Source organism: Amblyomma mixtum, chromosome 2 (assembly GCF_055824585.1).
Source record: "Amblyomma mixtum isolate Tamu chromosome 2, ASM5582458v1, whole genome shotgun sequence".
In the NCBI taxonomy this organism is placed as follows: Eukaryota; Metazoa; Arthropoda; class Arachnida; order Ixodida; family Ixodidae; genus Amblyomma; species Amblyomma mixtum.
This window is the reverse complement of record NC_143013.1, coordinates 294,385,485-294,409,231: the sequence shown is the minus strand read 5'-3', so window position 1 is coordinate 294,409,231 and position 23,747 is coordinate 294,385,485. Positions and strand designations below refer to the sequence as shown.

General features: G+C 45.5%; 1 protein-coding gene across 2 annotated transcripts in view; it reads left to right on the top strand.

The window, feature by feature from the left end:
- LOC149364539 (solute carrier family 12 member 9) overlaps positions 1 to 18,438 on the top strand; it is a 29,231-nt gene extending 10,793 nt beyond the window's left edge. For both annotated transcript variants that reach the window (XM_089574488.1, XM_089574487.1), the window contains 11 exons: positions 412 to 705; positions 2,471 to 2,578; positions 4,238 to 4,349; positions 4,852 to 5,009; positions 5,160 to 5,242; positions 6,824 to 6,948; positions 8,997 to 9,189; positions 10,663 to 10,905; positions 11,656 to 11,838; positions 12,525 to 12,893; positions 15,865 to 18,438. In XM_089574488.1, coding sequence (XP_089430614.1) covers positions 412 to 705; positions 2,471 to 2,578; positions 4,238 to 4,349; positions 4,852 to 5,009; positions 5,160 to 5,242; positions 6,824 to 6,948; positions 8,997 to 9,189; positions 10,663 to 10,905; positions 11,656 to 11,838; positions 12,525 to 12,893; positions 15,865 to 16,188 — 2,192 coding nt within the window. In that variant the 3' untranslated portion in view covers positions 16,189 to 18,438. The remainder of the gene's footprint in view (positions 1 to 411; positions 706 to 2,470; positions 2,579 to 4,237; positions 4,350 to 4,851; positions 5,010 to 5,159; positions 5,243 to 6,823; positions 6,949 to 8,996; positions 9,190 to 10,662; positions 10,906 to 11,655; positions 11,839 to 12,524; positions 12,894 to 15,864) is intronic.
- Positions 18,439 to 23,747: the final 5,309 nt, after the last annotated feature.

Genomic DNA, 23,747 nt, shown 5'->3' with positions numbered 1-23,747 from the left:
AATTGACAGGATAAAAACTAATGGAATTGAACCATTAGATGTTAGAAGAAGAAAGCTTCACCATAAATCCATGTGTCAGCACACAAGCCAGGCGTATCAGTCAGAAGTATTAGTAAAAACTATCAGTCACATTGAAATTGTGGTGGGGGTGCCAGGTCACACTAAATGTTATGAGTATAACTAATTTGCTGTTTGATTGGAGGTTGTGTCTAATGAAGTTGCATCCTATTCTGTCAAGAGTGTTTTCATTGGGGCATGTCAGATACAGTATTGCTGCAAGCCTTCTTTTCACTACTCACCACACATTGCACTCTTTATCTGGAGCACATCCGGTTTATTGGCAATGTCTGGCCAGTGTCGCCTCTCATGTACCAGAGCCTGCTTGAAAACTGTTGCTCCGGCGCTTTTCAGGTGGCGTGGCACGTATTCTGCCCGAGGGCTTCTGGTACAACCTGCTCTATGGCACGGGCGTCAACTTTGTCAACCTCATTGTGTGCCTGGTGGGGGCGGCCATGTTTGCCAAGACGACGGTGGTCATCTTTGGCGTGGTGATTGTGTCCGCCCTCTCGGTGGTGGTGAGCTTCCTGGCGCAGCCTGCCTTTGACGTCCTGCTCCCGCAGGAGAACCAGCACATGCGCGACCTCAACATCACCCGGGCCCCTTACACGGGCTTCAGCTGGGTCACCTTCACCAACAACATTTGGTGTGAGTGGCACAGCCCATCCTACTTATGTGTGAAACGATGCATGGCAAAACCTTTTCTCCTTGCATTTTCCGGTTTATATGTTGTGTCAGGCTGATAGTGATGATGATGGTGGTGATTATGATGATGATGATGTTGTGCCCTGCAAATCTGAAATGTCTTGGGTTTGAAAGTTCATGTTACTTGCTTTTTCTTTATTGTTGTTGCCTTAAATTAGCAGTTACTTTATGACTTGTAAGAAACAATTTACAGGCATAAGCAATATGAAAGGGAACACACAACTATTTCCCCACAGTTGCTCTAAGTTAGCATAAGTTGAAACACTTAACGAACAAGCTGCAATGCATTGTTGCTTAAAATGAATTTTTTTTCCTTGCTGCTGTCAGTGTTCAGATGAGCTGTGTAATTGGACCCTTTTTGTGTTGTTTTCTTTCATAAATGTTTTTATCATCACCATCAATGTGTTTGGAAGCTGCCACAATAGATTGCCACATGCGGTTTTTGAGGCCATTCTAGCAGAATTGTCAGGCTTTACTGAAAATGTCTTGAGCTTTCTGTACTAGGTGCAGTTTTTCTGTAGTTGTAGTAAAATTGAAAACCTCTGTTTTTGAAGCTGGTTAAATGTGAAAAATTTGTTAAAATGGGTTAAAAGCAAAGATCCGGTAAAGATAATGTTCAGTGACAGCCAGCAACCACAAAAGGCTAGAGTTTCGTGAATGCTTGAAAACTGTGAAAATTGCACTTGTAAATCTGCTTTAACTTTTCACCAAGCTGGTTGAAAAGGGATGTACACGAACGCATTGCTAATCGGGGCGGGCCGTGCTCCTGCGACTGTTGTGAATATCGTACGCACGGCCTCATGCTATTGGGGCAAGACATGGTCCTAGTTTTCGGAATGGTAGTGATCTTGCTTCCAATTTTAAAAATGGCAGTACTTGCTGAACAAGCATTTTAATGCATATTTTCATCGCGCTTTTCATAGAAAACTATGTGAAAATATGCTTCTAGGTTTCAGAACACCCAGAGCAGCGCAGTTAGTCCGCATTAGCATATGCTCACACATTTTCTTTCCTGCTTCTTGCTCCTTCTTGGTCCTCAGAGTTTTACTCGAAGATTTCTAGGTGTGGCTCCTTTAAAACTGCTTTAGTATTTTCGGACATCTTTTGCGGTTTGCTTCTCGTAATAAAACTTTTAACACCTGAAGTAGCCTTTAATGTTTGGAGTTTGGTGCTGTGGTGGGTTTAAGAGATGCACAGAGCTTCATCCAGATTTCATTCTCAATTACAAATGATGTTTGAATTTTTTGTGACTTTGTTGACACCTGTTTGGCAACAAAGACAATCATTGTTGACAAATTTGGAAGCGAAAATGTAATAATTTTTTCTTGCCACTCAATTCAGACTCGTGTTGATGGTGGTGTCATGTGTAATGGGGCCTTAGTAATTTTCAGCTGGAAGTGAATGGTGCCGCGTTATTGGAGTTTGCTTTGTGAATGTGGCCTATGGTGGCGATATGTGTTTCATTCTTTGGTCCTTTCTAGCGTACTAAAGCTCCATGTTCAGTGAAAGTACACTTGTTTTCGTTAGAACATGTTACTCAATCAATATATAATTTAACTTCAGTTCATCCTCAATGCCCCTTTAGTAGTCAGTGAAGCGCGTTGGTGCTAAGGTCGACTTTTGTATGTTGCTTTTTTAGTGTGTCGCCACCTACTAGAGGGAGCCACAGTTGGGTTTTGGGCCTGAATTTTTCTGCTCGTCTCTGCAGCTTCATACACGATTGACTACACTACAAAGACTATGACCACATTCCCCATCGTGTTTGGTGTACTCTTCAGTGGTGTCACGGGCATCATGGCTGGCGCCAACATGTCTGGTGAGTGCTGCATGAACTGCAGGATGGGGCAGTGGCCTTTTCGGTTTAAACTTCCATGTTTTACTTTCTGCATCCAGCAAACTTGGCAAAAAAAATGCCGACCAATAGTGAGAGACCTTAGTTGTGCTGTAACCATATCACGATTAATTATTCTTGGTCATATCCCTTTTAGTGTATGCTGGAGTAACACTGAATTAGCTGGTGTACAGGAGTGTGAGGAGTGACTGGTGTACTGAATGAAGTAACCATGGTGCAGCAGTTGCTCCTGAATAGATAGTTGGAGTGACTGAACTGGATGTGGTCGAAAAATTTATGGGTATGTTCATTTCTTCCAAACGTAGTTCGGTATCTTAGTCATTAAGTACCGTAAAAACCTGCGTATAATACGAACCCGAATATAATACGAGGTGAAGTTTTAGAGACGCGAAATGGGAAGAAAAAAGTTTTACCCGCATATAGTACGAGTGATGCAAGCTCATGCACAGAAGACATTTATTCAAATCGCAATCCGCACTCCACTTCAATCACTTTCTTCTTCAGTAGCGCTTTCTTCGGACATTTCTTTGTCCGACAAATCATCCCAAATGTACTCATCTTCTGTGCCATCGAGGGTGTTCGAGATGCCGCTCTTCTTAAGCCCGCTTAAGCCGCCCGGTTGGCGTCACTGCAGGCTCACCTGAGCGCATAGACTCTGCGTAGCACCGCTTGACTGCGTCCTTGAATGGTTTGTTTACACAACCATCAAGCGGCCGCGAAAGCTTCGTCGCGTTCCGCTGCACGCAAAAAGGGCTTCTTTCTGTCGTGGCTGGCCATCCACGAATGCTTCCTTCGACGACACCAAACTGCCTCCCGGCCACACCGTTGCTGATGTTCTCCACAGCTAAAATCACTTTTCACTTGAAAGCAGCCGAGTACTGTTTTTGATCATGCTCCCCAAAACAATATCCACTTCACGAAGCGTGCCTTACATGCTAGCACGTGCGTTGTCAACAGGCACATCGCGACCACCCCGGTGCACCCAACGGATCAACAAAGAAACGACGCCGTGACGTCGTGTGTTGAGAGTAACGAAGCCAAGCCGTAGCCACGCGCCAATAGCAAAGCCAAGCCGTAGCCATGCCGCAAAAACGAAACCAAAACTTAGAGCAACTTCGAAAATTTTTGTTCGGATCCGCAAATAGTACGAGGCGGAAATTTAGGACGCTAATTATGGGGAAAAAACCTCGTATTATACGCGGGTTTTTACGGTACTTTGGAAGGAAGTTCCTTTTAAAAAGGTAAGTCTTCTTTGAACTGACCCTATAGTAGAGCATGCTAGGCCGCTGTGTTAGATGGGATGTGCCAGCTGAAGTATCTTGATGGATGCAGGTGCCATTCACCTCACTTGTGTCCTGTGCCAAATGTAAATGTGTCACACAAAAGGTGATAGCTTAAGGTTGTAACCCCAGTCTTTTATGTGATTTGCCTGTGCAGTCAAGCATCTCTGAAAGAGCAAGATTCGTAAGCTTTGTGAGAAAAACAAAAAAACTGGAAGACCACAGCTGATGTGACTTTGCCTCGGTGTAAAGGGTTAAAGCAAGTACACACAAAGTTGACTAGTAGTTTGCTCAGTAGACATTTGCTACGGAGGTGACATCATTTGCTCGACGTGCTGTGCAGGGGAGTTGAAGGAGCCAGCTAAGGCCATACCCAGGGGAACCCTGTCTGCTGTTGGATTCACGTTTGTCACTTACGTCCTCCTCATGTTCCTCACGGCTGGCACTTGCTCTAGGTTTGTGTGTTCCTGAGAGCCTTTTATAGTACATTTAATACTACTGTGATCAGTGTAATCTACCTTTAATCTACTGTGATGTTTATGTGCTGTGATATTTTCAGCCTCTTGTCTGGGGACTGGTGGCATGCTAGACTTTAACTGTGATAATGTGTGTTTAATTTTAATGCATCTTCTGACTTGACATAAACCCGTAAATGTTTCATTGTTTTATCTGCATTAAATAAAATTTCATTGAAGTTCACAAACCAAACAGCATGCAGACACAGTTCTTCCGTGGTGTCACATTCAGCACATGTATTTTAATGACCACATTGGTGCCACTAATTTTTGTAACTGGGCCACATTTTTGATTGAACATCATACGAGTAAAGTTGTTCATTCATATTATCAGACTCTGAACGTGTATCACTGACAACCACATTGGTGTCAGTGATGGTATTGTGGCCTGGCCGAGTTTTTAATTCAGCCTTTCTTCATTCGTATTTTTCCACGTGCATAGGCTGTTGCTGCAGAACAATGTGCTGTACATGCAGTACATAGACCTGTGGCCGCCATTCGTGGCCATTGGCATCTTTTTTGCCACCCTGTCGGCTTCTCTGAGCAACCTCATTGGTGCGTCCCGTGTGCTCGAGGCTCTTGGCAAGGACGAACTTTTTGGTAAGTTTGTTTGCTCCCATGCGATCTTATTTTAGGCCTCCTTGCCTTTGTGGTAGTGTGAATGCAGTCTTGTTTGACTTAAGTTTTTTCTTCTTTTGCAACTGCCTATTATTGTTTTCCTGATCAATGCGCGTCTTCTTCCGATTTCAGGGGTGGTGTTGCGGCCAGTCAGTGTCCTCGTTTACAAGAGCAACCCCTTGGCAGCGGTCTTCATTTCCTGGTTTCTAGTGCAGGTTGGCCTCCCTCTTGTTTGCTTGTGGGGGCAGTTCAGTGCAGTGCTTATCGCTTTTAAGGTTATCAGTGATAGCACACCTTTATCAGGTTTAATTTAGTGCCTGTGTTGCATGGATGTGTCCTATTGACAGTGGAGCCAGGGGCTGTCAAGGTTATTGACCCATCAAACTTGGCATCTATGTTGCTACATGGCAAAGCTGATGGCCACTGAGGTGCTCAGTATAGTCCTACTTGAAGCACCTGTGGCAAGAACCATCATCATAAGTAGTCTTTTATGTGTGTAAACTCATAATTCATATGCCCCCCTCACCCAATGCTCTTTGTAGCCTGTGAAGTACAAATAAATAAATAAATAACTTTAATCTGGGGAGTGTGCAATATTATTTATCATATTAAATGAGTGCTATTAAATCGTCTACATGCAAAGCCGCCTTTCTACACTCGTTAATTCGACCCCTGTTAATCCGGAAATTTGCATAATCGCAACTGCCGGCGTGGCCCTGGCCAACACCCATGTAAGCCTATGAGGTCAGATGCTTTTTAATTTGGATTTTTCAAAGTTTGGAAATTTGGAAATTTTTCAGCTTTGATATTCATTATGTGAACGACTGAATCTGGTTTCCGATTCCAAAGCAACGCTATTTGTGGGAAGGCAGTCGTTTGACTGCTTCAACTCTAAGGCCTTATTTTGCGACAATTATTTTTGCTATCTGTTCTTTTGCTTGCTTGCCATTGGCCAGCCCCGCCCTGATAACAGGAGCTAGCGAGTGACAATGCATGCTTTGCTGTCTGTGATGACGTCACAGTCGACTACTACCAGTGGTTGAAGGGGAAAAAAATGAATTGGGAAAAGAATTGTTTATAAAATAGAGCCACTGCACAGCTTTCTGTTTTTTCAGTTCACATCAGTGCATTCGACAACTGTGTGATGTTTGTCTTTAGAGAGAGTTGGCCAACCTACATATATTTTTCAAACTTTCCATTCTGCTGGCTCAGTTCATAAACAGTCTGAAATTGTTGCTTCTTCATTGACACGAGTTCTTTGTTATGGATGTTGATGCTCGGAAGAATAAGGTGGACACTGTTGCCTACTGCCGCCACGGTGGCTCAGTGGTTATGGCGCTCGGCTGCTAACCCGAAAGACGCGGGTTCGATCCCAGCTGCGGCGGTCGAATTTCGATGGAGGCGAAATTCTAGAGGCCTGTTTACTGTGCGATGTCAGTGCATGTTAAAGAACCCTAGGTGGTCGAAATTTCCAGAGCCCTTCACTACGGCGTCTCTCATAGCCTCGGTTGCTTTGGGATGTTAAACCCCAATAAACCAAACCAATAAACCAAACTGTTGCCTACTGTGTAAGCCTTTGCCACATCATGAGCTTCGCAGAAACTTTATTGTGTATGGTAACAGTAACCCTTGTCATGCACAAAGCAACATGAAAAACTTTGACAGGGGTGGAACTCATAGGCTTGAACAAACAGGGAAGGCTGTTGTATAGAGACTGGTGCAATTTCGGAAGCAGTGAACCTTGGATGTCTAAAAAAAAGAATGTCGTGTGTGCCTCTTCTTCCCTCTCTGTGCAGCTCATCTTGTTCATAGGCAGCCTCAACACCATTGCCCAGGTCACATCCGTCTTCTTTCTGCTGTCATACCTGTCGACGAATTTGGCCTGCCTTGCTCTTGACTTGGCATCGGCACCGAACTTTCGGTATGTGATCGCTTTAGTCTGAAATGGGCATTGCAACTTTCTGAATTGGCCGTTATTCAGAATTAAAGGTTAAAGGTTTCAGAATGCAGTTAGTTCTGTAATTATTAGTAGCAGCTTAGTGGAATGTTGGCGTAACAGCATGGAAGGCATCTTTGGCTGGATGTTTCGTGAAGCATGCATGACCAAGAATAAAAACAGTCGCCAGTAAGGTTAATTTCTATTACAGGGAGCTGTAACTGAATGATGGCAGGGCTAGGGCCATGATTATAGTCTGAAGTCTCATAACCTTTGGTATTGGGATTCTTAGAGTGGAGCCTGATAGAAATTCTCTTTCTTGAGTTGATATAGCTTGGCACAAACTGAAGCAACTCATTTTTTTTTGTGCACAAAAAAGAAGGCTTGAGTTGAAAGAGGAAGCTGAGCAAATTTTATCTCTTGCTGATTCAAAGCATGTAAAGCATGGACAAGTATTGCATTCTTTTCATCACGCATTTCACAGTTCCTAGCAGCATTACTGCTACTGATAGCATTACTGATAAGGCATGCATTCTCTTCACAGCTTGTGTGCTAGTGACCAGCCAATCTCTGGAATGCATGTGTGATTCAGGCCGATGTGTGTGTCAGTGATAAGATATATGGCTCAATTTTCATGCCATTGCATTCTCATGGGATGCATGGTTAGTGTGAACATCATTGCCCACTAGCACTGTAGTGAACCACCCACTTCTCTTTCATCTTATTCATTATGCAGTGTGATATTTTCTTCCTTAGTGCGTCTTATAAACTGCTCTCACTTATCTGCCTTCACTGTTGGCATCTGGCCTGCTATCGTACACATTACCAAATAAAGGTTACTCTGCACTGTGCATGAGACAAGCACAAATGTTGTCCATCTATAGATTGTTGCGACAGAATAATTCCGCTCTAGTAAACTCTCACATAGTGAAAACATGGGCATAATAAAGTCAGACTGCAGTCCCATTTGGCCTTTTATAGATTGCATTTTTTTTTATTAGTAGTAAATTAGGTCTTCAATACAAATATGGTTCTAGTAAAGAGAATTTGGCCTTGGTGACATAGGTACTGTGGAATGATATCATGGCATGCGCACAGTCTACGACATCTTAGGGCAGCAGACATGTAACTTTGTGATTGCTGCACCAACAGGCATTGAAGACATTAAAAGGATGCTCTTTGAGTTGGCTCAACCACGAGGTTAATGAGCTGTGAGGAGAAGACAGCTTTTCAAAGACCTTGAAGTCAATGAGGCACGCATGTGTCCCATGCTTCTATGCTGTTCATTGACACCCTAATGGACGCATTTTTTTAAATGGTATGAAAATGCTGGTTTAGTACCCCTGTTGCCATCTCTGCAAACCCAAAAGAACATTTTGGATGAGCCCTACCCGTCTTTAACCGTATTCAGTGTCAGAAAATATACTTCAAGTGGGGCTCGTCATGAGCCAGAACTGACACTCAGCTTAAGACTAACCTGGCTCGTCCAACTCCACGAGGAAGTTAACCTGCTTTGTCCAACCATGGTTAAATACACTTTTTTTTTTTACATGGACCCATATCCTCTAAACTCTTGTTTATGAATGTACAGGTCTTGTCTGGTGTGTTGGTCAGTTTTCACTTGCAGAGAATGCATTATGTCTTCCAGGATTTCACACGGTTCGCTTCAGCTGAGTTTGGGTCCAAAAAGAATCCATGTAAGACTGGCTGCTTTTCTAGAATGCAATGCTAAGAAATTAAGTTTTGTAGATTCTGAAGCATTTAAAACTCCTGGGAAACGACGTAACAGAACTAAATGTGTATGCCTTTACGAGGCATTCAAACTTTTCAGAAAGAAAGGGTTTGAGCGGCAAAGTTGGACCAGTGATTGTGAAGCAGGAACTTGACGAGATAGACAGATGGACCGTGAAGGAGTTGGAGGAATTGCTTTATGTGCAGGAATCAGTTGACTGCATAGTAGGCTGCAGCTGAGCTTCTGAAAGTTCTGCCTTTGTACCACCATTCCTTTTCTTTTTTCTGTTTTGCTCTGGCAGACCCTCGTTCAAGTACTTCTCGTGGCACACCTCGCTGCTGGGCCTCGTGGGCTGTGGCACGATGATGTTTGTGGTGAGCCCGCTGTACGCGGCCATTGCCATCATCATCTGCCTGGTGCTCGTCATTGTGCTGCACCTGCGCTCTCCGCCTGTCCGCTGGGGCTCCATCAGCCAAGCACTCATCTTTCACCAGGTGAGAACCATTTGCTCATTCCCTTACCATTTCCCTTCTTTGTTTTGTGTTTGTCATCATCCTCAGAAACATATCTTAGCGTGTGTATGTCTTGCTTATGTGAAGGCACGGAGAAAGGTAAGGTAGGCAAAAAGAATGAACTTATTTTTGGCATGCACTGCCGACGGTGATAGTAAGTGTGATCGATGATCGTAAGTGCGTTGCATGAACTTATCCAGCTTGTTCCGGACACACGCATTCAGGTAAAGGCTTCAGCCATCAAATATCTCGGTGCCTGTTACCTGTAGTTGCACTACTGAATTAAATTCTGAATTATTTGCGATGGCCTATTAAGGTTTTAATTGCCAGGACAAAGTAAAACATAGCACCACATGAGCACCTGATGCTGCTTAGAGCTAGGTCGCATGTCTGTGTGCAGCCTGGCACTGTTTCATATTTTCTGCCCATCATTACTCTTTGATTTATGTGTGTCACTTAAGCTTTAGCACTGTCATGTTGTTGGCGGGTTCATGTCGTCATTAGAGGTACTGTACATTTCATTTTAAGGTCAGGAACTCTCAAGAAAGCTACTTCTTACAGGTATCAAGTGATATTGGCTCCATGTGTAATGTGTCAGTATACTCACAGTTCTTATATTATAAAGTGCCTTGGCTTCAAGGTGCTATGTATGATTGATAATTAGATTGAACTAGCAAACTCATGTTATTTGCAGTGGAAGAAGCCAGTAAGCATTTTGAAGAGGCAGTCGACTATGAACCACCTTTATCATTCGTTACTAAAATATGTGCTAACATGCTTATTTATGTGGTTATGTTGGCTCTTGTATAGCCCACTGTAGCTGTGAACATTCATCACCATCATCATCAGCCTGACTATGCCCACTGCAGGGCAAAGGACTCTCCCATGTCTCTCCAATTAACCCTGTCCTTTGCCAGTAGCGGCCGCCGTATCCCCGCTGACTTCTTAATCTTAATCTTAATAGCTTTTCATCTGAGGCCCGTTCTCTTTATTGCACTGGGAAGAATCAACACCCATTTACCTTAAAGGCAGGTTCACTTCAAATTCTCTTCCAAAGACTACGAAGACTTTGCTGAAGGTAGTTTGGATTAAAACAAACAAAATGAGATTAAGGAGTTTGCGAACATTGAACAAATGCAATGAAATTGTGGAACATGTTCCACGTGCATAGAGATCACTATCTTTTTCCTGCAGTAGTATCAATGCACCTTTGTATTCAGAGCCTACTGCTTCTAGGCGCTGATTACCTTACTAGCTGCATGTTATATGTTTACTTTACTGGGCCTTAGGCACCTCTCATGCTAATCTCGTAACTTTTCGTCTGAGGCCCGTTCCCTGTACTGCACTGGGAAGAATGAACACCCGTTTACCTTAAAGTAGGTTTACTTCAAGTTCTCTCGCATAGACTGCGAAGACATGGCTGAAGGCAGTTCGGGTTGCCCCCCTTCCGTGCAGGTGCGTAAGTACCTGTTGCTGCTGGACAGCCGCAAGGACCACGTCAAGTACTGGCGGCCGCAGTTCCTGCTGCTGGTGGCCAACCCCCGGTCGTCGCTGCCGCTCATCCTGTTCGCCAACGACCTCAAGAAGAGCGGCCTGTATGTGCTCGGTCACGTCAAGGTCGGCGCGCCCAGGGAATTCGCTGCCGACCCTGTCCTGGAGGAGTACCCCTACTGGCTGGCCCTGCTTGACAAGCTCAAGGTGCGCACGGATGGTGAACGGAACTCCTGGGTGGTTTCAGCGTTGTGTTTCAAACCATAAGGCACCTGCTTCCGTAAAACTGTCCGCCTATTTAACTCTTGTCCGTCCTAAACTTGAATATTCATGCTCAATCTGGGACCCCCAACAAATTAGCCTAGCCGAAACCCTTGAGTGCATCCAGAGCCGCGCGATTAGATTCGTATATTCTGATTACTCATATCATACGAGCGTAACAGCATTAGAAACAAAAGCTAACCTCCCCAGCCTTGAATCCCGTCGAAAAATAGCCAGACTCTGCCTTTTCCACAAGTTTTATCATTCGCATTTCAGCCAATTCGTTATCATCCCTGCATACCGCCTTTCACTTCGCATCAGTCATCCGAAAGCTGTTCATACACCTCGAGCATCTACTTCTGCGCACCTAAAATCATTCTTCGCTCAGACCGCAAGAGACTGGAACGACCTCCCCGCTGAAGCTTTCATCCATCCTGGCCTGGAATACTTCAAATCATTGATCACTGATTTTTTTTTTTCAATGATATGTATGCCCACCCCTCATGTAATGCCCCTAGTGGGCCTTTGAGGTACTAATAAATAAATAAATAAGTGTTGGTAGCCAGTGCCCTGCCTGCTTCCTTGCTGCTTTTGCCGTGTAAGTCGCACTGCATGCCGAGGTGATGTCCATTTTTGTCTTGTGGGATGCCCTGACAACAAATGTGACATTATGGAGGTCTGGTGGTGCCTGCGCAGGTGAAGGCCTTCGTCGAGGTGACCATGGCACAGTCTGTGCAAGAGGGACTGCACCATCTGGTGCGTGTGTCGGGCCTGGGAGCCATGAAGCCCAACACCATCCTGTTTGGCTTCTTCGATGATAGCCACCCGACAGACTTCTTTGACCAGAATAATTCGTTCAAGGACTTGCGGTCAGCCAAGGTTGGTGAACCCACAAGCATTTGACTTCTCGAGGTTTGTGGTAAGAAGAAACTGCACTGCTTGTCCAGGTCAAAAAGCCTTTTTTTTTTAAATTCAATTTTAATTGTGACAAATTTTATCCAGATCGCTGCAGTGGTTTTGTAATAAGAGCATTTGTGTACCTTCCATTTAATTAAAAAAAAAAAAAAACTGGAATTGGACATGATGTGCTCGGCTTCCTCTTAAGGTGCCACGTTGACTATCGTGTCAGATTTTGCGATGTTATAGACAATAAAAGTTTTGACATTGGCTACCAAGTAGGCAGGTACTTCAGTGGTTCAGGACCTAATCACGGTGCCACTTTTTTTTTCGATACCTTTGTTAACATATATTGGACGTGTTTAAAGAAATTTGATTTCTCTTTACAAAGCTTTTTTCCTGTTATGTTGGGATGATTTAAAGGAAACTATGGTGGCAATTTTGAGGTTATGGGAGGCATCTTGAGACAGCCAAAAGTCAGATTCCGTGCATTTCTTTCATACTTCCTTGCTTTTTTTAATAGTATACTTGGAAGTTTTATTTCCATGACTTCCTCAGTCTTTTATAGATTTGAGGATTCAGGAAAGGAATGGAATTAAGCTTGCCCGTGCAGTTTAGATGCAGTGTGCTTTCTTTTCCTTTTCTTTTGCTCACCCTTCTGCTTGCAGGTGCGCGAGGAAGAGTTCCTGGGTCTGCGGGATGGCTCGAGTCAGCAGCGGCCACTGGGCCCCGCTGAGTATGTGGCCATGGTGTACGACTGTGTGTTCTGGATGCAGAAGAATGTGTGCCTGGCGCGCCACTTCCAGCACCTGGACAAGGCGGCCGTGGTGCGGTCGCGCACGCGCCTCTACATAGACGTCTGGCCCCTGAACTTCCTGAACCCAGGGGACAGCCCCGGTGCCATTGACAACTGCTGGCTGTTCACCATGCAGCTGGCCTGCATCCTGCACATGGTGCCCGGCTGGAAACATTCCACCACGCTGCGCATCTTCATGTGCATCGGGCCGTGCGGTGCAGGCGGGGATGGCGGAGAGGAGGTACGTGGCCTGCGTGTTGTTAGGTGTGAGGTTCTGCTTGGCGGAGATAGGCAGTGAATACTGTGGTAGGTCAGCATGTGATGTTCCCTTAGTCAGTTGCTGGTGGACACATGTTGCTAGCACGTGTTCTTCATAAGGCCTAACGCCATAAGGCCTAACCATTGGAAACTGGTCTTTTGTCTCCAGACATGGTCGCGGCCGAAGCAGGGCTCTCTAGTGAAGAGCCACCAGAAATGAGACCTTTTGTGCAAACTCTTTAGTGCAGTGTTCTTTGGGTTGACATTTGCTGTACTCTGACACAGCCTAATACAGTGATTGGAGCTGGACTCTCTGAGTAGTCCGTTATGGCAGGCTTGGGAAATGAGACGTTTTGTGCAAACTCTTTAGTGCAGTGTTCTTTGGGTTGACATTTGCTGTACTCTGACACAGCCTAATACAATGATTGGAGCCGGACTCTCCGAGTAGTCCGTTATGGCAGGCTTGGGAAATGAGACCTTTTGTGCAAACTCTTTAGTGCAGTGTTCTTTGGGTTGACATTTGCTGTACTCTGACACAGCCTAATACAGTGATTGGAGCCGGACTCTCTGAGTAGTCCGTTATGGCAGGCTTGGGAGCAAACTCCTTTGAGTGGACAGAGTGCGCTTTGAACCACCTAGGAGAAAAAGATGTGCTGGCTGCTTCCAGGCAAGACTTGCTGTCACTGCTCGTAACAGCGTTTAGCTGCTAGGCATCAGTTCATGGGTTAGGTCTCAGCCATGGTGGGCACAGTTTGATAAAGGCTGAATGCAAATGCACCTACATTATACTCTAAGAACAGCTGCAACAAAGAATGGCAGGAGGAGGTGCGGCAGTGCAGTACAGTTAGCCGTCGTCATAGCAAACAGCTAAAATATTGTAAAATAGTTCCATATAGCCATAATTCAAAATATAAAAATTTCATCACAAATGCATGCAAGAGCTGTGCATGTTAGTCAGTGAAGGGTTGGTAACTCAGGCGACCCTTACTAAAGAGTAGAAAGAGACCCCTTTCAAACTATTAGTGCCTTATCAAAGGCACTTGCAACAATTGCGGGGGCCGTGAAAAACAAGCGCCAAACACCAGGTAGGTTGGCTTCCTCGCATAGCACCGCCATCACTGAGTGTTGACAGGCCAAGCACCAGCTAGAGGAGGCTGGCATTACAGCCGTGTCACATGGGAAATGGTATGTCGAAGCTAAAGTTGTCGCTGTCATCGCCACCTCCGTGGCATCTGACATGAATGCTTTGCAGTATGGTTACTGCGAGGCTACAACCATCCACACCTCACTTTCGGTGCGCTGTCCGTTTGTGTGAGAGGCATGAACAGTGCTTACCCCCCATCTCCTGGCTAGCAGGCAACCCTCCACGCCACTGTGTCTTGTGTGGCGCTGTTGGCGAGCGTAAGATAAGACTACTGCTGCTAGATAAAAGTGCGAACTTTAGCGCTAGTGTTTGCCGCAGCACTGCTAGCCCTTGGTATAGTGCAGCGAAGCCTTACCACCTGCTGCAGTCCGAGTGGGCATCGTCTTGCCATGGGAAGTTCGATATAGCTCTGTGGCCAAGTGCGTGTGGTATATTATGTAAAAATTGCATGTGTTTGCCAAAAATATTGAGGCAGAATTCGATATAGTGAGTAATTCGTTAAAAGCATGTTTTTTCTGTGCTAACGACTGGTTGTTCAATTGCTTATACAACATTGTTGTCTCCATTTGTCGTTCTGTGTTGAGTAATGTTCTACCAACTGGCCTACAGCTGTATCCTGATAGTAGCAGCTTTATTAATGCAGAAATGCATTTAGTGTGTACATTCACAAAGGTTGTGAAAAGAGGAAGAGCATGGTAGCACTCGGTCACTTGAGAGCTCTGTTGTGGTTGGCGTTGTGGCAAGGAAGAGGAGGAGGAGAGAAAAGCTCATTCGTCTTTGCAGTAGTCTTGTCCAGTATATGCACCTAACTGCAAATTTTTGTCTAAGAATTGGTCCAACTGTATGTATCCGTTCATTCACACCGATGTTTCTGTTCTAGGAATGTCTTCGTGGATAGTTAGAGGTGCAGTACATTTGGAAAACATCAGCGATAATGCATAGTAATAGCCACAAGGCACAGCTGTCATTGCCAGAAGTGGGCACAGAATTCATAGAAGTTAAGCTTGTCATAGTCATTAATTCGACCTCTGTTAGTTCGAAAATCTGGATAATTCAAACTGCTGTCTTGTTCTTGGCCAGCGCTCATGCAAGTCTATGGTGTTGGACGCTCGCTAATTCGGATGCTAGGAGTCTCGCGTCGGTTAATTCGAACGGACTGTCAAAGGAAGGCTGCGTTTAGGTACGACTAGCATGGCAAGAGATTGTTGGAATAACCCTTCTCGAAACCTAAGTTCCATGCTGCAGAGTTGCTCATGCACCTCTGATGTGTGCGGGACGGAAGGCGTGGCGAAAAATGGACAGCCCAGTTTCCGAGAACAGTCCGGCCGCGTAGTTTGTATCGCTTTTCTGAGCTTCGCACCACCCCGCAGCGACGGCAGCTCAACCAGCTACTGTAGCCAGCCAGTATAAACCAGCCGAGCTCTATATTGTATGCTGATTGGCGAGTTGCTTGTTAACCCCCCCCCCCCCCCCCCCGCTTTCTTTTTTCTTTGTTTTTCTCGCCTCTTCAGCACTGTTTCCTTCGCTTGCTTCCACATGGTTCTGTTCTTCCAGTGCACTGAAATTTCGTGCTCATCACGTGCTGTTTGCTGTTGTTTGGCCAAGCCTCCTCACACGCGACAGTTTCATTCATGATGGGTGTGACGAGGTAGCAGTGAAGCTTCACCACACCGCACCATGAAGGATGCAGGAGGCTCTTAGGATTTTGGAGCAGTTCTGCTTCAATGCTCCCGGCAGTATGCATGCAATGAAGCATTGATGGAAAGCGTGAAAAAGTCAGTCTCATCCTGCTCGTTTCGTTCACTGCCAGGTTGCACGGCACAGGCGCCACTGGGAAGGCATGCTGCAGCTGCTGCGCATTGAGGCGACAATCAGCGTGGTGCTGTGGGACCACGTAGCAGGGCTGCTGGAGGGGCCCCGGGAGGACTACCTGCACGCCGTCAACGCCATGATCAAGCAGCACAGCCAGACCACGGCCGTGCTGTTCCTGTACCTGCCCCCGCCTCCGCCTCCGTCGGACGATGGCGATGCGCAGCGCCTCTCTTACCTCAACCAGCTTGAGCTGCTCACGTCTGGACTACCACCGACAATGCTCGTGCACGGGATTTCACCTGTCACATCCACCACCCTCTGAATGGACACTTAGTAGTGAAAGGGAGAGAGGGAAAGCTGGTGGCAGTGGTTGCCCTTGAAACCTGAGTGGACACAAGTGAATGTGTCGTCGTCCTCGTGGCTGTCTGGTCGAATGTCCTCTGAACTGCTGTGGAGAGATGGAGTGCCACAACCTGTTCTTGAGCATGCTTACACATTTCACTCCAGTTGACTAGCGTTGAAACGTTCGTAGGCAGGCCGCTTTGCTACAAGGCCTGAGCAGTGAATGCAGCATCTTTTCTGTGGTGCCAATCACAGCGCAAATAGAAGGATGCATGTTTTTGTTTTAACACTCTGTGTGTGTGTGTGCATGTGCATTCTGTCCTGAAACAGCATGGCTGTGTGGTTACCTGTATGAAGTCGAGAGAGAGGGAGAGTGAAAGTCTGGGCCCGTTGATGTGAGTTTTGTTTTGGCGTGTGTGGCTTTGTACGTCGAAGTGCTTATCATTGAGCAAGTTTGTCTCTCGTACATTGTACACTTGCATGTAGAATGTGTAAGTGTAGCTACAAAGTGAGGTGTGACGACTTCGAAATCATTGTGGGAGCTTGAATGAAGGGCAAGCCTGAGCATTCATCGATACTGTCGTTTACAAAGGCAACGCCGTGGGTGAAACTGTCATGAAACAGATGCAAAAACGCTGTCGCCTTTCACTAACTTGTCACATAGTGCATTTTATGACTGACAGTCCTGCATTCTACCTTCAGAGCATCTTGCAGCCCTCGTGCTCTTGTCGTGATTTAGTTATGTAAATAGTCCAAAGGATCTGTGTGGAATGTTGGTAAAATAGTTTTGGTCGTAGTGTGCTCTGCAAACTTTTTCGGCTTTCAGCGACGCAACTTTGCAGCGAGTTACGGCTTTGAGCTGTTGCGCATTCCTCCCACTTGTCCATCATGCACCCCTTCTTTTGCCTCTCTGGCAGTTTTCTTTGCAATCTTGAAATAATCATAATCTCACCGTTGTTTTTTAATTATAACAACTGTAACAGCCGGGAAAATTTACTAGAATGTTGAGGCTGTATTGGGCAGCCCGCAGTGTTATTAGCGTCTTGCAACATTGACTCAGTCATGGTTTTTCTTTCTCCTTCTACGTGCCCCTTTAAGCTTTTGCTTTTCGTCCGACGTAAGAGTAGGCTAGAGCACCAAATGTAGACAACACTTCTGTGAACCGACCGTGGCAAGGTTACTAGTCTAAGCTGAGCTTTTACATCTTTGTTTTTGCTTTTGCTTTGCTGCGGTGTGAAATATTTAGGAATACATGGTTTCATTAGTGTGCTTACGAAGTGCTTTCATGCTACCGATGTTCCAATTTTTGATCATGCCTGTACACAGACATCTCTGATGTAACAATATATAGCTGGTGACAGACTGGCTGCTTCTTGCATGTCCTCGCAATATATAGTATAGGACTAAAAGAAGCAGGCATACACATGTGTATGGAATGAAATAGTCTGCTCTCTTCTTCCTCTTGACTTCGCGGTGCTGTCAACCTAGTGCCTTCACTTCACCGTCGGCTATACTCTGCAACCCTCCCCTTGCAAATACGGCAGCACAGTTGGCCAGTAGTATACTTGTGCGCATTGTGCTGTGATGTGATTTTCGGGAGACATATCATGGAGCAAGCAATCTTTGTTTTACTTTTTTTTTTCCCTCTGATGAGGCATCAAACACACACTCACTTGCTGCACTGTGACAATACCTTTGGGTGATGGAAAAACCCCCTTTTGGGTTTTTTTGGGGGCCGATAAGATGTGGTAGTGGATCTTGGCTGTGATTGCTTTCCCAGTGCCCTTTTTAACCTGGTTTTACATCTTTTTTCATTGACTTTTTCTTGTGCTTGAGTGGCTGACTGCGCTTCATGGCTGCAAATTAGCGTCTAGAGGTTGTGTGTTTCTACCAATCACCAATAAGTCAACTTTATATTTCATGAACCGTTTTGGCTTCATGTTTTTTTTTCTCTTCTTTCTCACACATAATCTACAATGAGCTTTTCTTGTTTTGTATGGTTTATGCCCTGTGTGTTGAGTTTATCAGGATAAGTTATGGCAGATTAGAGATATTATTGTAGAGGTTGTGCTACGTAGCTTTTCTCTGAAGATAGCTTGTTTTCCTTCTGACTCCGTGATCTAAAAGGCTGTAATACCCTCACTGGCTGTGCATCTTGTTTATCTTACCATATTTAAGCAAGTTATTTTCTAGTTATTGATGTTATGTATAAACAGATTTTTCGGAATGCTGTGATGTGTGGTGTCATTTACTGGAACTATAATGATGCAAAGCCTATGGTTTTATATTCCCGGAACAAGAGGTTGGCATGAAGCTATAGCAGCTATTTTATTGAACAGAAAAAGAAAGTAATGTGTGGTGGATGTGCATGTTCACAAAGGAGGCTGTTCCTAATGGTAGATTTTTGTTCTTTAATTCATATTTAAAGGGACAGTGAGGAGAGCTCTATTAATGTTTTTTATAGCAAGATCCGATAGTTTGGCATTTCATGGCTTTGTTGCCACTTGGCCGGCAGCGAAAGATGCATTTATTTCTGAGAAATTTGGATTTGAAGTTGAAAAGTTTTTCCCGCCGCTCAGATTCAAACTTGGGATTCTCCTATGACGACACAGGACTAAGTGACGTGAAACATGACGTGCACATGACGTAACGCAGACTCCTTGATTTCTGACAGCCAGCACAGCGGCCTAGCAGCAGCCGAAATGAAAGCTACCGCCGGGCGCACGTTGAAGGCATCTATCGGCTATTGCGGCCGTCGCTACCGTCGCTTCGCTTAAGTTTGCACCGGCGTTTTGCCAGCGTTACGATGGATCCTGTTCTCGAAGTTGTCAACGAAGTTCTTGCAAATAGACACCTTTAGCATACCATGTACCTTGTTACCGTTAGCGGAATACCGGGAGCCCGCCTATACCTGGTGAGCAGGCGCTGATTGGTCGGGATGCTGCAGGCGCGCGTGTAGCTGCCGGGTACGTGGCGCCATCTGGCGATGTCAAGGAGATTTACGCATGCATTGGCTGCGCCTCAGTGATTTGTGGCTCCTCGTGTCCCAGTGTTACTAGAATCATTGGTTCTAGCAACACTGTTTTGTCCTATGACGTCATGACGCTTGTACTTGCGAGTTTGGCCTGTGGCGGCGATACCTGTATTTTGGTTCTTGCTCTTTTCTACGTTACAAGAGCTTTGTTGTCAGTATGAGTGGCGTTTTTGTAATCAGGAGCTGGTATTCTGTCGATACAAGCCAACTTCAATTTCTCCTCAGTGTCCCTTTAAGGCCGCATATTTTTTCTGAAAAAGTTTGTTTTCAACAGGCCTGTCTATGATTTGCAAATGACAGCATGGCTGAGGTACTGTGCTTGCATGAGTCTTTTCCCACATATGATTAATGGCACCTTGGTGTGCAAAAGTTGTCGTAGGCCTCTTGTTGATTGCTCCTCATAGCCCCTTTAACCGCTTGCCTGAATTTTGTGCACATGTTATTGTGCTTGCCTGTCATTGAAATGAATTGCGCAAGAGAAACAGTAGCATGATGGGCGAGTGCCTCTGTGTCCTGTGTGGAGAGGAGGCCAGAGTCTAAATATTTCGATGTGAGTGCAGAAGCTTTTCAAGGCATTGATGTCTAGGAATCATTTTGCAAAAATTTTATTTACTTCACCCTCTTTCAGCACAGATAAGTGACAGCAATAGGAGCTGCCCTCACCTTCTTAACTCTTTTGTGAACTAAATATCTATTTCATTTAAAATTTGATCCAATACATGAAAAAAAGGCTTGATAAATGTGCTTTTCAGGCATGTAAGATTTAATAAGAATTGCGTGTTCGGACAGAAAATTTTCCTTGCCAAAAACTATTTGAGGAAAAAAATTTAACAAGGCTTATGAAGACACGCTTGTATCTAAAAAGGAAGAAATGTTAAGTTTCTGAAATATGCGAAATGTTTGGCATACTGTTTTTCATTATCTGAGAAAAAAATCTAATTTCCATCTTGAGTACTATTCTTGCCATAAAACAACTGGAAACTATATTTTTGGGCACCAGAGCGTGGTCGCGTGTGTTCCTGGTTAGTTTCAGTCGTCGCCGATGCCTGAACTGAATCCTCCAGACTCGCTGCTGCTCGGGTATTCGATAAATCAATCGCAGACAAAGCAGAGTCCTTGGATTTTGCGACGTTCTAGAGCGCGCATCGCGCATGCGGAGGCTGCCAAGCGACTTTGACGCTAACGCATCTTCGGAGTCTGAAGTCGAACGGCGAAGTCGTCACTAGCGGGCAGTGAGCGTTGCACGTGTCTTCGCGTCTACGCAGGGCGCTAAAAAAAAATGCGCCTCGCGGAAAAAAAAGAAAACTACACCGGAAACGAAGCTTCGGTTCTTTGACTACAAGCCAGACGGGCAACGTGCCCGTAAGCAACGCTAGGTTTCGAAATCGGTGCTCGAAGTCATCGTTAACGGGCTAACTATGCTCAATGGGCGCGGTAAGGAAAGAGTTGAACAGGCTCTGGAACACTTTCTGAGGAGAGTACATAAACTTGCTCAATCACTACATTCTCTCGTCATGAATACCTGAGCCAAATACATCCACAGAATCCACAATCGTGCACGAAAGTTGGCGAGAACTTTTTCATGCTCGCGCCCTTCTCCATCGCGCGTTGCTGCGTAATTATGTTCAGAGATGGCTGTTGGTTAGATTCTTTCACGTGACACGCAGCTACCTTGGCCGCGGCCAATCATCAGCTCCGACGAGTCGGGAACTGCGTTGGAGGGTTGGTGCGATAATGCTTTACTGTTGACGGTACGCATTTTGGGAGTCTGTGCAGATTTCCGTGATGTCAAGATCTTGTATATCGTCTATGAATGCCAATTAAGGCGATGGCCGCGCCCTCAACACAGACATCCTGAGGATTAATTTTTGAGGACATTGCGTTATCCTGAGGGGGTTTTACTTGATCCTCAACAAGTCATCAGTCCTGTTGTCCGGCATCAGTACGTCCTCAGGATATCTTCAAACTCTCTCTGAAGGACCTCCTTAGCCTGTTTTCGGGACGTCAGATGACTATTTAGTCCAGAGAATATGGGTCATTATTTGCTTAATTATTGCAGGCAGTGTGCGCCGGGGTTGTAAAACAACTTTCATTGGACTCTAGCAAACAAATTTTTCAAAAATTTCGCCATGGTCGACACTGATTTGTTCACCGCATTTTTTGGTACTTACAGGTTGTTCTTCGTGCAATATTTTCATGCGACTACTACGCTCCCAGGAGTTGAACTCCGCCACTTCCATGGAGGAAGGAAAGCTCAGGAGGGGCCCTCGCAACCCGAGCTGTACGCCAAAAATGTGCCGGAAGTCACGCGCTTTTGCACCGACTACTGGGAGTCTTTGGCCAACGGTGCAGCTAATAGTAACGCTGGGCGCAGCGGCGTCGTCTGCTACATTGTCTGCTGTGCATGCGCAAGCGCGCTGAGACGGCGGCCAACATGGAGGAAGGAAAGAACTCAGCAAAGGCGGTTACGTCACATTTTTTTGAAGCCGGCTCCCCCCATTGGGCTCCCCCCTACTTGGCCGCCGTCACAGCGCGCTTGCGCATGCGCAGCAGACAATGCAGCAGACGACGCGGCTGCATCCACAGTTACTATTGGCTGCGCTGACGACCAGACTCCCAGAAGTCCTTGCGAAAGCGCGTGACTTCCGGCACCCTTTCTGACTTGCAGCTCAGATAGCGAGGGCCTCTCCGGAGTTTTCCTTCCTCCATGGCGGCCAAGTAGGGGGTAGCAAGGGGGCGCGGCTTCAAAAAAATGTGAAGTAGCCGTCTCTCCAGAGTTCTTTCCTTCCTCCATCGCCACCTCAATTCAAAAGCCACTTGGACGAATGACCCCAAAATCTAAGCAGTCGAACCCCATCACAAGCATGCAGTACATAACAGGTTTAAATGCCAAAATATGATCATAGAGCCTCAAGGCACATATTTTCTTCAGTCACAATGGTTTCCTTCATTATATCGCTATTGTATACAAGTATCTTTTAATAAACCTGCAGTTTTTAATTAATGAAAGCCGAGTGCGAGGGATAAAGACTTTGTAAGAAGAAGATGAGGACGACTAAGCCCTGCCGCGCTTCGTCGTCATCGCTGGTGGCTAGAGCGCGAATCTCGGGCCGAACCTGCTGCCTCCGGCTGGCTGTCCTGTCCTGCTTGGACCTGACTGCTGCCGGCGTTGGTCGCCGTGGCCCATCAATAAGTCCACTCTTCACTTTCTTTAAAATTTCAGTTCAATGCTACAACATTGTCCTGCGACACGTTTGTAGGACATTTAAGGAATTTTCATCCTTGAATCGTCCAGCAAAGTACGAACCGTGAGGACATCCTTCTGAGGACGTTTGGTCGCGATGCACTCAAAAAGTACTCAGAATGTCCTGTTCGGGATGAGCAGACAAGAGAGTGGAAAGAGGTGCTCTTATGACATACATGACGCAAGCCAACAGTCATAGAAACAAGGAGCATAGGGGATGTCTATTTTATCATTATTTCTTTAATTTGGGGTTTTCATCAATGGGAGATTAATAAAAGCAGAAGAAAAAACAACCACACGCCACCGGTGGCATCCGAGCATACGACCTCCGAATTTCGCGTCCGGTGCTCTACCACCTGAGCTACGGTGACCGCTGCCCAGTCTTGCTGTTCTCTCTGTTCCCTCTCCACACTCTGTGCAAAAAACGCCGGATGTCAGGTTCTTGTTCACATAACCGTTCTAAAGGTAACGCATTAAAATAATAATAAAAAACATTGGTAGTGCTAAGCTTAGCGGCGTAGTGCATTAATCAGCGTCAGGGGATCAGTACTACCAGCCAAAAGGCGTTTAGTGGTACAAGCTTCCGTCAGCCCTTGCCAAAAGTTTTTTAGACAGTCTATAGACTGTCCATAGGCTTCTGTCTATAAAGTATATAGACTCTCTATAGACGAATCCTAGATGACAGTCTACAGGCAATACAAATGCTATAGAGAGTCTATAGACAATCTATAGATTTATGGCCATACACTTTTAGTACACTTTTGTCTATAGACTATAAATAGACAAAAAGAAATATCTATAGGAAGGCAACAGGGTCTATAAGAAGTCTGTAGACTGTCTATAAGGGGTTTATAAGGAGTGGACCATTGGCGCAGCTGAGAGCTTCGGGTGGCGAGGGGTGCTATTTTCGCTCTTCTCCTCTCTCGTGCTGGGGCTATTGCCCTCTTTCTGATTTCAGTGTTTCAGTGCTTCACTGGTTTGTCGCTGGAGACACCCCTTAAACTACAGGTGTAAGCATGAAATTACAGTGTATACGTGCCTTGTTCTCTCGGTTTTCGCTGCTTAATGTGCGCGTTTCTTAGCTCTTCCGAGTGAAAGGAATTTCGTAACATATGTATGCCGTCATTTTGTTTGGTTTTGGCTTTATGTGGGTTTAACGTCCCGAAGCAACTCAGGCTATGTGGGACGCCGTAGTGGAAGGCTCCGGAAATTACAACCACCTGGGATTCTTTAACGTGCACTGACATCGCACAGAACACGA